Below are 17,931 nucleotides of genomic sequence, written 5' to 3'. Positions count from 1 at the left end.
CTCAAAGCTGGGGAAGGCTCTAGAATCCACAAAAGTTACGATCTAGTTGGCAAAACAGTGAATTCCAGATATGGGGCCGTTGAGCTAGAGAAATCTAGGGATGAGTGATTCTAATCCTGGGTACTCTGGGGACTGAGAATTCTGAAGTTTAGTTAGAAAATGTTTGGTTGACCACTTGTGAAAAATTGCCTCCAGTGCATATAACTGAACTGAATTAGAATGGGAGGAGGGGACAATAAAAGGATTATATATGATATAATAATGTCAGAAATGGCCAGCCATTAGTGCTCCTCTTCATCATGTTGTCTCAGTCTTGTTGCACTTCCTTCTCTCTGATGATCTAAATAGTGTGGGAATGTAGGAAATAGGTTAGCAGTAAACAGTTAAAAGTAGTTTCATTATGTGTATGATGGAAAATTCTTATCCCATACCTGAACTTGCCATAATGTGACTAATTTTTGAAGAGTTTTATAAAGATTTTCTTGCTATCTTAGCATAGCTGAAGTGCTTCTGTTGTTTAGGTCTCTTTGTTAGCTAGAGTACTGCCTACTCTTGTGTCCATTGATTTATTGTCCAAAAAGTTCATTTGCTGTCAAACTTGTTGAACTTGCTGCACTTTATTGTTTCCAAGTGTATATTTAAAGTGGAAGATTGAATGCTAGTTACGATAATTTGAGAGTCTGGGGATTACTTGGACTTATTTTCTGATTATTTTACAATAGTTTACTATATTTGAATCCTCAGGACAATAGAAGTTTGGTCAGATTGATCCTGCTACAGTACTGTTGTCATTTTCAGTTCTGCAGACATCCTGCTCCTTCCGCCCCGCATCCCGTTATAACATGTAATTGCAGTGAGACTGCTGAGAATTCTTAGGACAAAAGGAAAAATTTGGGGCTTCCCTGGTGGTGCAGTGGTTGAGAGTCCGCCTGCCAATGCAGGGGACACGGGTTCGTGCCCCGGTCCGGGAAGATCCCACATGCCGCGGAGCGGCTGGGCCCGTGAGCCATGGCCGCTGAGCCTTCACGTCCAGAGCCTGTGCTCCGCAACACGAGAGGCCACAACAGTGAAAGGCCCGCGTACCGCAAAAAAAAAAAAAAAAAAAAAAAAAAGGAAAAATTTGATATCAAGTGTTGACAGTGATGATAAATGCTATACTTAGTACCTGAGTTTTCTCATGAGCTAGAAACTGATTTTACATCTACTCTGAATCATAGATTCATTTTTGTGAGTGTAAATTGATGTGGAATTACCTGATGAGAGAAAAACCAGCATGATGACCCACTTGTGGGCTTGTTACAAATAAATATTTTAAAGGAAGAGATATATTTTGAAGGAAAAATGAGATTCGTTCAAAAACTGATGGATTGACAAACTCAGTATTACATTTTTGTTTTGGAATGAGTATTCTGACACAGTGCACAATTGAAAGTAAAATGAAGGTTTATAAATTATCTGCTTGATTTAATAAATGCAGGCCTGTATTAATTGAGTTCTTAATGTGTACCAGGCATTTGGGATATGTCAGTTAGTAAAACAGGCAGTGAATTCTTGCCCTTGAGAAGTTAACATTCTTGGGATGGGGGTGGAGAAGAGGATAGATCAGAACAATTGTAATAGTATATAAATAAGTCATATAGTATTTTAGAAGGTGATGAGTAATATGAAAAAAGAAAAAAGTGGGGCAGAGTAAAGGAGATTACATTGGGAATTCTGGAATGGGGGCTCAGGATTAGAATTAAATAGAGTAATTAGGGTATGTCTTCTTTAGAAGTTGAGATGTAAGCACATGAAGGAAGTGAAAGAGCCAAGGAAATATGGAGGGAAGAACAATCTAGGCAGAGGGAAGGCTTTACAGCAAAAACATGGCTGATGTTTTTGAAAAACATAAAAGAGTCCAATAAAGCCAGAGGAAATGAGTCAGAAGCAAGAGTAGTAGGACATGAGGTCAGAAACACAAAGGTTGAGTGGGGAGGCAAGATTATGTAGGGCCTTGTGGCCATATCCTTTGAGAGAAATGGGGAAATTTGAGCAGAGAAGTAATATGCTCTGATTTAACTTTTATCAGGATCACTTATCACAATCCATCAGTTTTTTAATATCTTCATAAAAATATAATTACTTAAATAACTATGTATTTGTGTTCTCAGATATATTATCTGTTTTATATCTCCTAATTGATTGTAACAGCCTCAGTTGCAGGAACTCATTTTCTTCTTTATTTACAACTTCCTGCAGCTTTCTGAGTCTAGTATTCTGCACAGTGTTTCATAAATGTAGTTGACAAATGTGATTCAGACTAATAAGAATCCATGCAAGTACAAATATCTCCCAAACTGGCAATAGACTCTTAACTTGGAGAGGGGACAGCTTATTCTTTATATCTATTAATATTTTTGAGCTTTCTTAGAGGAAGGACGATTTAAGTCCTTGTTGAGCCAGTATGCTGATAATTGCAATTAAATCCACCACTTAGCACAACGAAATTACCAAAAACAAAGGAATTCAGGGTTAGGTGACCAGCAGCAACACACATCAGCTAATGAAACATAATCAACAATTAAAAAATGAAATTTGGAATTTTAAAGAAGAGATAAATATCAAATGGCCTCATCAAGATGAATAAGAAAAAAATATCACTCTGGAAAAGATAAACTACATTCTTAGTTCTGATATACTTTTACATATGTTTTTGCATCTCTTCTATCAGATCTAATTGTCAAAGTATAATCCTTATATAACCTTGTTTCTCCAAAAGGACTTTACAAGTTCTTTTCAGAATATGGAAGGTGACTGGGGACTGGAATAATTTTAATTCCTCCCCCACCCCAGCTTTACTGAGGTATAACTGACAAATAAAATTATAGTACATTTAAAGTGTTCAATATGATAGTTTGATAAATGTATACATTACAAAATGTTCCCACCATCGAGTTAGTTAACACATCCATCACCTCACATATTTACCTTTTTTTTTGTTTTTTTGGATGAGAACAGTTAACACTTAAGTTCAACTCTCTTAGCAAATTTCAGTTATACAATACAGTACTTTCAACTCTACTCACCATTTTATACATTAGATCCTCAGATATTACTCATCTTGTAGCTGAAAGTTTGTACTCTTTTACCAGCCTCTGTTTCTCCCATACCCCCAGCCCCTGGCAACCACCATTCATTGTACTATTTTTATGTCTGACTTTTTTTTTTTTAATTTCCACTTATAAGTGATATCATGCAGATATCACAGAAAGGATCTGTCTTTCTCTGTCTGGCTTAATTCACTTTGTATAATGCTCTCCATTTTCATCCATGTTGTCACAAAAGGCATAATTTCCTTCTTTCTAAAGGCTGAATAATATTCTGTTGTATACATATTTTCTTTATCCGTTCATTTCTTAATGGTTATGTTGTTTCCATACTTTGGCTACTGTGAGTAATGCTGAAATGAACGTGGCTATACAGATATTTCTTTGAGATACTGATTTTGTTTCGTTTGGATATAACCCAGGGATTGCTGGACCATGTGGTACTCCTATTTTTAATTTTTTGAGGACACTTCATAATGTTTTCCATAAGGACTGCACCAGTTTATATTCTTACCAGTAGTGTACAAGGGTTCCGTTCATCCATATCCTTGCCAGCATTTATCTCTTATCTTTTTGATTATAACCATTCTAACAGGTGTTAGGTGCCAACTCACTGTGGTTTTGATTGGCATTTTCCTAATGATTACTGATGATAAGCACCTTTTCATGTGCTGTTAGCCATTTGTATGTCTTCTTTGGGAAAATGTCTATTCAGGTCCTTTGCCTATTTTTATTTTTATTTATTTATTTTTTTGCAATACGCGGGCCTCTCACTGTAGTGGCCTCTCCCGTTGCGGAGCACAGGCTCCGGATGCGCAGGCTCGGCGGCCATGACTCACGGGCCTAGCTGCTCTGCGGCATGTGCGATCTTCCCAGACTGGGGCACGAACCCATGTCCCCTGCATCGGCAGGCAGACTCTCAACCACTGCGCCACCGGGGAAGCCCTGGATATTTGGTTTGCAAATATTTTCTCCCATTCCATAGGTTGTCTTTTCATTTTGTTGATGGTTTCTTCTGCAGTGCAAAAGCTTTTTAGTGTGACGTAGTCGCACTTGTTTATTTTTGCATTTGTTGCCTTTGCTTTTGGTTTCAAATCCAAAACATCATTGCTAAGACCAGTGTCAAGAAGCATTTCCTCTTTGTTTTCCTCTAGGACTTTTATGATTTCAAGTCTTATGTTTAAGTCTTTAATCCATTTTGAGTGTATTTTTGTGTATGGTGTGAGATGGGGGTCCAGTTTCATTCTTTGGCATGTGGATATACAGTTTTCCCATCACCATTTATTGAAATGGTTATGCTTTCCCAATTCTTGACTCCTTTGTTGAAAATTAATTGACCATATATGCATGGGTTTATTTCTGGGCTGGATATTTTGCTCCATTGATCTATGTGTCTGTTTTTAGTGTCGGTACCATACTGCTTTGAGTACAATAGCTTTGTAATATAGTTTGAAATCAAGAAGTGTGTTACATCCAGCTTTGTTCTTCTTTCTTAGTATTGCTTTAGCTGTTTTGTTTGTGTGTGTGTGTGTGTGTGTGTGTGTGTGTGTGGTTTCATATGATTTTTAGGATTGTTTTTTCTATTTCTGTGAAGATGCAATTGGAGTTTGGATAGGGATTGCATTGAATTTGTAGATCATTTAGGGTAGTGTGGACATTCAGCAATATTAATCCTTTGAATCCATGAATATGAAATATCTTTCCATTAATTTGTGTCTTCAATTTCTTTCATCAATGTCTTATAGTTTTCAGTTTACAGATCTTTTACATCCTTGGTTAAATTTATTCCTCAGTATTTATTCTTTTTGATGCTGTTGTTAATGAGATTATTTGCTTCATTTTTCTTTCTGATATTTCATTGTTACTGTATAGAAATACAACTGATTTTTGTATACAGATTTTGTATTCTGCAACTTAACTAAATTTGTTTATTAGTTGTAACAGTTTTTTAAATTTGTTTATTTGTTTTGTTTTGTTTTGGTCTGTGTGTGTGGAGTCTTGGTTTTTCTATATATAGTTTCTTGTCGCCTGGAAATAGAAACAGTTATACTTCTTTGTTTCCAATTTGGATTCCTTTTCTTTTTTTTTTTTTTGTTGTCTGATTGCCGTGTCTAGGATATCTAATACTATGCTAAATAAAAGTGGCAAGAATGGACATCCCTGTCTTGTTCCTAACCTCAGAGGAAAAACTCAGTTTTTCATAATTGGGTATGAATGTTAGCTGTGAGCTTGTTATATACAGCCTTTATTATGTTGAAGTGTATTCCTTCTGTACCCAGTTTCTTGAGAGTTTTTATCATGAAAAGATGCTGTATTTTGTCATATGCTTTTTCCTCATCTATTGAGATGATATGATATTTATTCTTTGCTTTGTTAAAGCAGTATATCACGTTGATTGATTTGTGGATGTTGAACCATCCTATATCCCAGGAATAAATTCCATTTGATCATGGGGTATGATCCTTTTAGTGTACTGTTGAATTCAGTTTCATAATATTTCGTTGAAGTTTCTGCATCTATGTTTATTAGGGATATTGTCCTGTAATTTTCTTTTCTTATGGTGTTCTTATCTGGCTTTGGTATCAGTGGAATGCTGGCCTCATAAAATGAGTTTAGAAGCATCCCCTTCTCTTTTAGTTTTTGGAAGAGTTTGAGAAGGATTGGTATTAATTCTTTTAAAATATTTGGTAAATTCACCAGTAAAGCCATCTGGTCCTGGACTTTGTTGGGAAATTTTTGATTACTGATTCAGTCTCCTTACTAGTAATTGATCTGTTCAGATTTTCTATTCTTCATGATTCAGCCTTGATAGGTTCTTGTTTCTAGGAATTTTCCTTTTCTTCTAGATTATCTACTTTTTGGCATATAATTGTTCATAGTAGTCTCTTATGATCCTTAGTATTTCTGTCTTATCAGTTGTGTTTTCTCCTCTTTCATTTCTGGTTTTATTTATTTGAATCATCTCTACTTTTTTTCTTAGTTATCTTAGCTATAGTTTTGTCAATTTTGTTAATCTTTTCAAAAAGACCCAGCTCATTGTTTCATTGATCTTTTCTATTGTTTTTCTGGTCTCTTATTTATTTCTGCTCCAGTCTTTGTTATTTTTTCCTTCTACTAACTGTGGACTTATTTTGTTCCTCCTTTTCCAGTCCCTTGAGATGTAAAGTTAGGTTGTTTATTTGTGATATTTTGTTTTTCTTCATTTTTGTACTTATCACTATAAACTTCCCTCTTAGAACAGCTTTTTATTGCATCCCAAAAGTTTTGGTATGTTGTGTTTCCATTTTCATTTGTCTCAAGGTATGTTTTTGATTTCCCTTTTGATTTCTTCTTTGACCCTAATAGTTGTTCAGGAGCATGTTGTTTAATCTCCATATATTTGTGAATTTTCCAGTTTTCTTCTTTTAATTGATTTTTAGTTTCATGCTATTGTGGTTGGAAAAGATGCTTGATATGATTTCAGTCTTCTTTTAAAACTTAAGACTTGTTTTGTGCCCTAACATATGATATTTCCTGGAGAATGTTCCATGTGCACTTAAGAAGAATGTGTATTCTGTTGCTGCTGAAGGGAATGCTCTGTGTATATCTGTTAGAGCCATCTGGTGTAAGGTATAGTTTAAGTCTGATGTTTCCTTATTGATTTTCTTTCTGGATGATCTATCCATTATTGAAAGTGGGGTCTTGAAGCCCCGTACTATTATTGTATTGCTGTCTATTTCTATGTTCAGATCTGTTAATATTTGTTTTATATATTTAGGTGTTCCAGTGTTGGGTGCATAAGTATTTACAGTTGCTGTATCCTCCCAATGGAGGATTATATAATTATAATGACCTCTTTGTCTCTTATTACAGTTTTTGGCTTCAAGTCTATTTTGTCTGATGTAAGTAGAGCTACCTCTACTTTCTGCTGATTTCCACTTGTATAGAATATCTTTTTCCATCCCTTTACTTTCTTTGTGGGTCTTTAAAGCTGAAATGAATCTCTTATAGGCAGTAAATAATTTAGTCCTGTTTTTTAAAATCCATTCAGCCACTTTATGACTTTTGATTAGAAAATTTAGTCCATTTACATTTAAAGTATTTATTGATAGGTTGGACTTATTGTTATTTTATTGTTTTCTGATGTTTTGTAGTTCTGTTGCTCCTTTCTTCTCCTCTTGCTCTTTTCCTTTGTGATTTGATGATTTTCTGTAGTGGTATGTTCTTACTCTTTTCTATTTATCTTTGTGTATCAACTGTAGAGTTTTGTTTCGTAGTTACCTTGAGACTCGCATAAAAAAATCTTACAGTTTTAACAGTCTCTTTTGAGCTGATAAAACTAACTTTGAATGCGTACAAAAGCTCTACAATTTTACATTCACTTTCTCACATTTTATGGGGTTTTTTTTGTGGTACACGGGCCTCTCACTGCTGCGGCCTCTCCCGTTGCAGGGCACAGGCTCCGGACACGCAGGCCCAGCGGCCACGGCTCACGGGCCCAGCCACTCTGCGCGGCATGTGGGATCTTCCTGGACCGGGGCACGAACCCATGTCCCCTGCATCAGCAGGCGGACTCTCAACCACTGCGCCACCAGGGAAGCCCTCACATTTTATGTTTTTAATGTCACAATTTGTATCTTTTAATATTGTGTCTCCATTAATAAATTATTATAGATACAGTACTTTTGTCTTTTAACATTTATACTACAGTTATAAATGATTAACTACCACCATTACAATATTAGAGTATTCTGAATGCAACTATGTATCAACCTTTATCAGTGAGTTTTGTACTTTTATATGTTTTCCTGTTACTAATTAGCATCCTTTCATTTCAGCTTGAAAGAACTTCCTTTAGTATTTCTTGTAAAGCTGGTCTAGTGATGAACACCTTCAGTTTTTGTTTGTCTAGGAAACTCTTTATTTTTCCTTCAATTCTGAAGGACAGCTTTGCCAGGTAAAATATTCTTAGTTGGCAGTTTTTTCTTTCAGCACCCAGAATATATCATTCCACAATCTGGTCTACAAGGTTTTTGCTGAAATATTCACTCAATCTTATGGGAATTCCTTTGTATGTAGCAAGTTACTTTTCTCTTGCTGCTTTTAAGGTTCTCTCTTTGTCTTTAACTTCTGGCAATTTAATTACTGTGAGTTTCAGTGTGGGTCTCTTGAGATTCACCTTCTTTAGTAATTTCTGGGATTTTGGGATCTGGATGTCTGTTTCTTTCCCCAGGCTAGGATAGTTTTCAGCCATTATTTCTTTAAATAAGCTTTCTTCCCCTTTATCTCTTTTTCTTCTGGAACCCTTATAATGTGTATATTGGTCCACTTGATGGTGTCCCATAAGTTCCTTAAGCTGCTTTCACTCTTTCTCACTCTTTTTTTTTCGTTTTGCTCCCGTGATTGCATTAATTCCACTGCCCTGTCTTCAAGTTCACTGATCCTTTCTTTCAGTTGATCTGTCTTCTGTTGAAACCTTCTATTGATATTTTCAGTTCAGTTATTCTGTTCATTAGCTCTATGATTTCTGTTTGGTACTTTTTAATATTTTATATGACTTTGTTGGAATTCTCATTTTGCTCATGCATTGCTTTCCTGACCTTGATGGGCATCTTTATGTGTTATTTTGAACTATCAGGTAAATCACTTGTCTCTGTTTCATTAAATTCAGTTTCTGGAGATTTATTTATTTATTTATTTTTTAAACATATTCCCCTGTTTCTTCATTTTTCTTGACTTTCTGTCTTGGTCTCTGAACGTTAGACAAAACAGGTACCTCCCCAGTCTTGAGAGATTGGTCTGGTATAAGAGATGAACCTTGTCAGTCAACCTGGCCTGGGCTCTTAGTTACCTGTCAAACCTTTGTGATTATCCAAGCCTCTGCCTTTGTTCTTAGTGGCTCACAGAAGTTAAGGGTGTGCCAAGATCCATCAGTGTCCCAAAGGGGAGGATTGCAGTCAGTCAGCACCTAGATGCAGGTTGATTAGAAGCCAGAACTTCAGGCAGCAGCTGAGAAAGTATGCAATAAAATTCCTTTCAGGGAGAAACTGAAGATGGGCATTTTTGCCTGCCCCCTCTGCACTGAGCCTGGATGTATACCTGCGGGGGTAGTGGGATGTTCCTGTGCCCATTTAAAAGATGCTTATTTTCTTTGCTTATAAATGCAAGCCCTTCTGGCTTCTAGAACTGGGTGTTCTGAGAGCCCATCCCTCAGGCAGGAGCCTTAAAAATTGGGGCACTAGATGTGTGGTCCAAACCCTCTGCTCCTCAGGGAGGATCTGGGAGTTGGAGGTTTCTTCCCAATTGTATGGTGATGTGCCAGGAGTGGGATTTATGGCAAGAGTTTCTCAGCCTTTCCCACCCGTTTTGATGTAGGTATTTTCTCATTCATCTGTTGTAAAGGAATCATTCAGCTAGTTTGGGGATTTCTCTCAGAGGGAATTGCTCCACGTGTAGCTGTTTGTTCAGTGGATCCATGGGAGGATGGAAGTTCAGGAGCCTCCTATGTTGCCATCTCGGTGCTTCCCTCTATATCTGTTAATTCCTTTCTTATGATAAAATAGCAAGTATTAAGCATCATCATTAAATATTGTCAAAGTCAATATTAACTTAATTTTTAAGTTAAGAGTAACTGATTTTTAAAATTCTGAAATATTTAACTCCTTAATGTTATTCTCAGCAGCAAAATTTAGAAGTATTTTCAAAGAATTCCCATATTTCAACTATATACAGTCCAAAGCCTTTGATGATGTAAGTATTTTGTTTAATTATTTACTTATCTGCCTTTTCTTACTAGATTGTATGCTCTCTAAGGGCAGAGACTAGATCACATTCATCTTTTTGTCTTCAGTGCTACACTCAGTGACTGGTACATTATAAGAGCTCAAAAAATGTTTGTTAAATGAATGCATGTAATTTTCATAGGTGGGTTTTTTATATTTATTAGATTTATAACAATTTTTCTGGAAGCTAAAGAAATTATTTTCTTCTAGGTCTATCTAGCATATTACTTTGACCAAACAAGATGATAAATTATTAATAGTTTTATTTTTTGAGGGTGATAGACCTAGAGCCAGCTTATAATTTTAATAAGTTTAGAGGTAAAGATGTTTGAACTATTATTCCATAGAGTCTTCTTAAGGCATATTTTCTAACAAATTGAGAATTGAAAATTTCTGTATATTCTATGGTTGATTAAATTTTATTTTTTAGCTTCTTTATACAGATAGGAATTTTGTGATTTGTGCTCCAACTGGTTCGGGGAAAACTGTATTGTTTGAGCTAGCTATAACAAGATTGTTAATGGAAGTACCATTGCCATGGTCGAACATTAAAATTGTTTACAGTAAGTATTTATATATTGAAAGAGTGATAATTATAATAATGATAAACCATTGAGGTAAAAGTAAGAAATAAGTTCAAATTCAAGACATAAGAATTATTATTTGGTTTTCCATACTTTTTAAATAAAGACCTGTCACATTTGGTCTTATCTGTTAACATTAAATTCAAAACACATTTTCCCAGATTTACAAATAAAAATAGTATTGGAATTGAGAATTTGGCCTTTACATGTTTATTTTTAAAAGGACAGGGAAGATGAACAAATAGAATCAAACATTTTGTAATCTGAGAAATTTCCATAGGAACCTCTATTCTCTTTTTTTAGGTATATATTAAAAATTTTTCATCAAAATAATTTATACACATGGTTAAAAAAATCAGTGATCACAAAGGGTGATAATTTCCACCCTACCTTTCTTCATTCTTAGTTACAATCTCCTGAGGAATCACTTCTTTTTCTATTTTTAGTTCTGTTTGGTGATTACTTTTATAGTTCTAAATAATATGTTTATATTGTTAATTTTTAATTTATAAATACTAGGCAGCACCTAGATGTGTGCTAACTTTATTAACTATTTGTGAAAATAATTTTCAAATTGCACTGATATTTAAAATAAATATCTTATATTGTTGTAGTGGCACCAATAAAAGCCCTGTGTAGTCAGCGTTTTGATGATTGGAAAGAAAAATTTGGACCAATAGGATTGAACTGTAAAGAACTCACTGGAGATACAGTAATGGATGACTTATTTGAGATTCAGCAAGCCCATATTATTATGACAACTCCAGTAGGTGTTGCTTATATTTTATTATTTCCTTGGTTTATTAGCAAATATCTCTTTCTCTTCACCATGGAAAAAAGTTAAAAGAAAATACAAAGTAGAAGACTATAATTGCAATGTGAAGCAAACAAACAATACGTACTAGTATTCAGGGTACATACGGAATACTAACAAATCAATTAAGTAAAAGACAAACAACCAAATGGAGTAAATAGGCAAAAGATATGAATAGGCAGTTTGTTATTGTGGATGATTTGTAATCATACTTATTGCTTGTATTCTTTATCCAAATATTATGTATTGTAGCAGGAGGACCTTGGTAGAGCTTAGAAAGGGTAATTAGACTATACTTTTGAATATTTTTGATTAAACTTAAAAAATAAATGGGAGTTCAATTTTTTAAACACATGATTATCAAAATTCTTTAAAATTTTAAAAATCTTTAAGTATCTTTTGGGATACTTTTAAGACATCAACTAAAATATTGCCCATCATTTGTAACAAGTCATGTTAAAATTTTTACCAACATCTTAATAATACTTATTATAATTCCTTATCATGTTAAACCACTTGCATTTTTTCTCTAGGAAAAATGGGATAGCATGACTAGGAAATGGAGAGACAACTCTTTGGTCCAACTGGTTCGATTGTTTCTCATTGATGAGGTAGTGAACGCGTTATTCACTTTCAGAGATAAACATGAAGAGATGATTTGAATGGATATAAAGAAACAAGACATTTTCAACCAAACTCTATGTTTGCTTTATCCCTTCAAGTGGAAAATGCTTATTTTCTTAAGAAAGAGTGTTTAATATTGTTTTACATTTTAATTGACTAGATAGATTTTTATTTTTATAGCTAATGAGTCTTAATTTTTTTCTCAGATACACGTTGTAAAAGATGAAAATCGTGGACCAACTCTTGAAGTTGTAGTCAGCAGAATGAAAACTGTGCAGTTTTTATCTCATGCTGTAGAAAATACCAGCAGTATTATTCCAATGAGATTTGTAGCTGTATCTGCAACAATTCCAAATGCTGAGGATGTAAGTTAGAATTTTAGTCTATCAGAATTTTTTATGACTTAGTGAAATATTTAATCTTAGAGAAAAGTGAGGGTTTTTTTTTTTTCCTGTAAATCACCTAACCAACTTAATAGGAAAAGTATATTGTGGAAAGTTATGGTTAGATCTCATAGGGTATGACAGCATTAAGGCCATAAAATTTGGTTGATTGGGCTTAATAAAATATGTTTGGTGCAAGTCTATTGTTTAATAGTATCTAAAAGTCATACTTTCATGGGTTTTAGACACTTCATAATATGAGGTGTTATGTTACCCCCAATTCTATGTGCCTGGAATTGTGGTAAGCACTAATGATAGATGCAAAAGTGAAAACATATAGACCCTGCTCTTGAAGAGGATCTCATGGTTAATAGGGTACATGAACATGTAAAGAAATAATTGTACAGTATTATACTTTCTATAACAAACACATGTCCTAATTTTCTTCAGTTTTTTGGCAAACTTGAAAAGTAGTACAATTTCACTCTGCTTTCTTACTCCTATGTACTTCTCAGCCTACTGTAATATGACTTTTCCCCCAGCTAATTCTTAGAAATTGTTTCCACAAAAGCTGTTGTACAGTATTCTCTAATCCAATGTAAAATTTTGCCTTTATCGTTAGTTTAGCACAGTTAATCCTTTTTGTTCTTAAAATGACTACTTGTTTTGTTTATATTCAAGAATAATAGAGAAAATTTTAAAGTATGTGTAAATTAAAAAAAACCCAGCATTTGTCCTTCTAGATGTATTGATGGAATCATAATATACATACACTTTTATGACTTGCATGTTAGCTACAAATGTTTCCATGTTATTAACTACTCTTCTTTAATACAATTTTTTGTGGTTTTATTGTAATTTATTTAATACCTTAATGGTGAAAGATTGTTTCCATTTTTTGCTATTGTAAATAGTCTTGAAATTATATCTAAGAAAACATTTATTTCCTTAGGATGGTCTGCTAAAGTAGAATAACTGAGTCAAAGGGTATATAAAACTCTAAGAACACAGTGCTTTCAATAAATGTTATATTCATTTATACCTCTACCATCAGCCATTTCTCTGTATTCTAATGCTGGATAGTATAATAATGAAATTATTATTGTTATTACTTTTAAATAGTTCTCAAATTTGTTATTTGAAATGGTACCTTATTTTACAATTTTGTACTGCATTGATTACTGCATTGATTTACTGAAGTAAATATTAATATATTTGTCAACTATTTTAAGTTCTTATTTTGCAACCTGCAAGGTCATAGACTTAACCCTTTTTTCACATTGGGATACTAAACTTTTCTTATTTATTTGTAAGCAGTGACAAAATATCAATACTCTGTAATTCTTGAAACTCTCTTCCCCTTTGTGATAATCACTACTTCTGTGAATGCTATCTCTCTGTCTCTTTCTACAAGTCCTCTACCTCAGTTTTCCCCTGAGTTAAGGCCTTCAACCTTTGCCTTCTGCTCTGCTCAAACTGTAAATTCTTGTTCTCATCCCTACCTATGAGAGCCTTGAAAATGTTTTAATATTTCCTTCCTGTGCCATTAAAAACTCATTAATTTATCTTCCTGTCAAAGAAACAATCAGTTTCATAGCAGGGCACGGAAGCCTGATTACTAACCAGGCTATGTGAAGTTAAGGATGGCTCTCCACAGCTCCAGAAATTAACTAAGGACTCTAGCATTGAGTCTGAAATGTGCTTTTGGCACTGCTATCTCTCAGTGTTTATTTGTTCTTTGTTTAAAAAAGTTGTCAGCCTTTGCCAGTCTAAGCCAATCATTACTTTGCTACTCTTCAGCTAATATTTAGGATAACACAAGAGAAGTGTCAGCCATATCTGGGCATCATTCTGAAAAATAGCAAAGAAGTTACAGTGCTAGTGAGAAATTTGACTTCTCTGTTGAAATTAATTTTAATTTTACTTTAGACTCTTAGGAGGAAAATAAAACAAAATAATAATAATTAATTGGAAGTTTACCATGTTAAAAGTGGGTATAATCTTGAACTACTGTTATTGAAAATATTTACCAATATATCAATAGAACAGTGTCACTAGAATATGTAATGTTGAAAAAGACTACTTGACTAAATATTTTTAAACTTGACTTTAAAGTGAACTATAATTGGGCTTTTTAGCCATAAAACTTTACTAGAAAAAAATTTAATGTGTATGTTTCTGTCATTTAAAGATTGCAGAATGGCTTTCAGATGGTGAAAGATCTGCTGTATGTCTGAAAATGGATGAGGGACATAGACCAGTGAAACTTGAGAAAGTGGTCCTTGGATTTCCCTGCAGTAATAACCAAACCGAATTTAAGTTTGATTTAACCCTCAACTACAAAGTTGCCAGTGTTATACAAACGTACTCTGATCAGAAACCCACGCTTGTGGTATGGTTTGTTGGTTGCTTATTTTTTAGTGTAATGTTCAGTTTTTAATATGATTAATACAAAAATTATTCATTCATTTTTAGTTTTGTGCAACAAGGAAAGGTGTGCAACAGGCTGCTTCTGTTCTTGTGAAAGATGCGAAATTTATTATGACTGAGGAACAGAAACAGAGGTATATTTTAAATTTTTTTCTTGGAGGTAGAAAGACTTTTAGGGATAACCTAGATGAGATGAGAAAACTGGGTTGACCTTTTCAAGTTACTTGACCTCTCTAAGCCTTAGTTTCCTCATCTGTAAAATAAGGATAAAAGTAAGTTGGATGATTAAGACAATGAATCTTGATGCAACTGTGATCCTGTCTTCTTTATTTCATAGCCAGATTTGAAAGATTATTCATATTGCTGTCTTCAATTTTTTACTCACTTTCAATCCAGTATCTGTTGTAATCTTTTACTAAAGCTGATCTTGTTAATTGATCTCTCAGGAGCTTCTAACACATTTGACCACTCCCACCCAATTTAAAAATTCCAGACTCTGTGTTTCCATGATCATTTCTACCATGTTTCTTGCTACTTTGCTTTCTATTCATTCTCAGTCCCTTTTCACTTATAATACCTGATTCTTAAATGTTAACATTCTAGGGGTTCTATCCAAGGTTCATTCTTTCTAATGCCACACTCCTAGGTATTTGAGTCTCATTATCACATGGTTCAAAGAATATATGTATACACATATTTATATATGTCTGTGAATTTACAAATTTACAGCTCCAACACAGATCTCCATTCTGAGCTCCAGGTCTACCATCCACCTGCCTGACATCTCCGATTGTATATCTGTGGGCATGTCAAGCTCAGTATGTCCAAAAGAGAACCTTGTTTCTTTCTCTCAAGTCAGTTCCTCCTCCAGTGTTCCCCATCCTGATTATTTATCATCTCCCTAGTTGCTCATGCAGAAACCTGTCATTGACATCTCCTTCACCTTCTTCCCCATAGGCAATCAATTACCAAGTCCTGTCTATTCTTACTTGTAAATATATCTCAAATATATCATTTTATCTTCATCAGCACTGCCACCTTCCCCATTCAAGTAATTATTAATCTCTTGCCTTTTATCTGATGACCACAAACACACTCTTATCCCACTTTAATCTGTTATATTCATAGCAGAGTGAATGTTTAAAATTACAAATCTAAACATGTCATTTTTCTGCCTAAAACACTTTAATAGTTCCTTGTTGTCATTAGGCTAAAATCCTAAATACTTAATATTGCCTGCAATACCCTGTATAATGTGTTCTGTGAATACACCAAACTGTTATCCTACACAGAGCTTTCCTGAATCATATTTTCTTTGCCCAGAATTGTTTTTTACCTCTTATTCATCCTTCAAGTCTCACCTTTAATATCAGTTTCTTAAGAAGTTTTCCATGATTCTTAGTGTCCCTTTATTTGCTTTTACAGGCACCCTATATTTTTATTTCATAAAACTTACTGTAATTATAATAAATATGCTTTTGTTTAATTGTTATTTAATATCTGTTCTATTCCTTAGATTGTAAACGTCTTGAGGAAAGAAGGACTCATGGTCATCTTATTTACCCCTCAATCTTAGCAAGACTCAGCAGAGTGCCAGCACATGCTTACTACTAATATTAGCTTATTATTAATAACAATTTTTGGAAATAAATAAGTTTAGTGGTAGACCTCAAACCAAAGTTGGATTAGATCATTACATGTGGATATGAGCAGATACTGATTTTTCTGACTAATTTTCTATGGTGGGGGATGTACTTTTCTTCACTTTGGATCAGATCAGCTTTCCAATTACAGTCTACCCTGTGGCTACACCTCTGGTTACTTTTCAACCAAAGATGTGTACCAAACCTGGAGGATACCACTTTAACTTTCTGACATTTGACTTTCTATCCACTAAAAGGGTGGATCTCGAGTCATTTAGTGCATTAAAGAATTACATATGCAGACACCTATCCATGCTGTATATACTATTTTCATAATTTTACTTCTGCTTTAAGGATTTAACTTGATCTCCTTAGTTACAGCCATAAGATAAAAACTCTCTGTGGTGCAGCTTTTGTTACAAACATCAGCAAAACATGATTAAACAATAAGGTACAGTAGAGAGCCAGAGAAAGAGAAACCAAAATAGAGCTTATAGCCAAAAAAGTACATGAGGTCTAAGAGGTAGACAGAAAGGGAAAATGTGAAATTAATGCTATCAAGATAACAATAACATAGATTTCTTTCTACCTACCTCTTTGTTTTATACTCTAGAGAATATTTATCATATATCACGGTCAGTCTGTTACTCAGGCACAATAAACAGTTGAATAGATTCTCATTTGTATGTTCGGCTTTTACTTCATTCCCTGAGAAAAGCATAAGTGAAAAGGAGTGGAATGCCATTTTTGAGTTGCTATAGACTAGGGGAAGAGACTGCTGCTTATGTCAATTCCCCTTTAACCAGTCACATTCTAGCAGCTCCCACAAGATTTCTTTTTGCCCATAAACCCCAGATTCTGTTACTAAGGTTTCTAAACTTGTCTAACATGCCCAACTTTTTGTGTACTCTGGTCTCTTTAGCTTTTTTAAAAATAATTTTTCTGTTGTATCATGCATTTAACTTAAAAAAATTTTCTATATTTTAAAAAATTTTACTTAACTTCAGGAAGTTAATTGGTAGTATTCTCATTGTGAAAATGTTTCCTGAGCCTTTGGGGGTATTTTTCTCTCTTTTTTTTTTTTTGTGATTTTATTTATAATTATTTATTTCCCTATTTTCCCCAGTTTTTTTGAGATATAATTGACATATAGCACTGTATAAGTTTAGGGTGTACAGAATAAAGATTTGACTTACATATAGCATGAAATGATTACCACAATAAGTTTAGTGCGTATTCATCATCCATACATATAGATACAAAATTAAAGGAATAGAGATGTTTTTCACTTGTGATGAGAACTGTTAGGATTTACTCTTTTAACAACTTTTATATGTAACATGCAGCAGTGTTAATTATATTTATCATGTTGTACATTGTATCCTTAGTACCTATTTATCTTATAACTGGAAGTTTGTGCCTTTTGACTCCTTCATCCAGTTGCCCCTCCCCACCCCCTCAACCCCTCGCCTCTGGTAACCATAAATCTGATCTCTTTTTCCATGAATTTGTTCATTTTTGAAGTATAATTGACCTTCAACACTGTGTTAGTTCCTATTACACAACACAGTGATTTAGTATTTCCATACATTTCAAAATGATCACC

At 34.1% G+C, this 17,931-nt stretch overlaps 1 protein-coding gene across 1 annotated transcript in view; it reads left to right on the top strand.

Annotated features, from left to right (window-relative positions):
• The window catches only part of HFM1 (helicase for meiosis 1), a 132,524-nt gene that overhangs the window by 21,483 nt on the left and 93,110 nt on the right, over positions 1 to 17,931 (top strand). Inside the window, exons 7-13 of the mRNA XM_060006385.1 lie at positions 9,745 to 9,815; positions 10,278 to 10,410; positions 11,046 to 11,197; positions 11,779 to 11,856; positions 12,076 to 12,234; positions 14,444 to 14,644; positions 14,728 to 14,816. Coding sequence (XP_059862368.1) covers positions 9,745 to 9,815; positions 10,278 to 10,410; positions 11,046 to 11,197; positions 11,779 to 11,856; positions 12,076 to 12,234; positions 14,444 to 14,644; positions 14,728 to 14,816 — 883 coding nt within the window. The remainder of the gene's footprint in view (positions 1 to 9,744; positions 9,816 to 10,277; positions 10,411 to 11,045; positions 11,198 to 11,778; positions 11,857 to 12,075; positions 12,235 to 14,443; positions 14,645 to 14,727; positions 14,817 to 17,931) is intronic.

Source organism: Delphinus delphis, chromosome 1 (genome assembly GCF_949987515.2).
Source record: "Delphinus delphis chromosome 1, mDelDel1.2, whole genome shotgun sequence".
Lineage (NCBI taxonomy): Eukaryota > Metazoa > Chordata > Mammalia > Artiodactyla > Delphinidae > Delphinus > Delphinus delphis.
The sequence above is the reverse complement of the archived record's forward strand: the minus strand, read 5'-3'. Positions and strand labels throughout refer to the sequence as shown.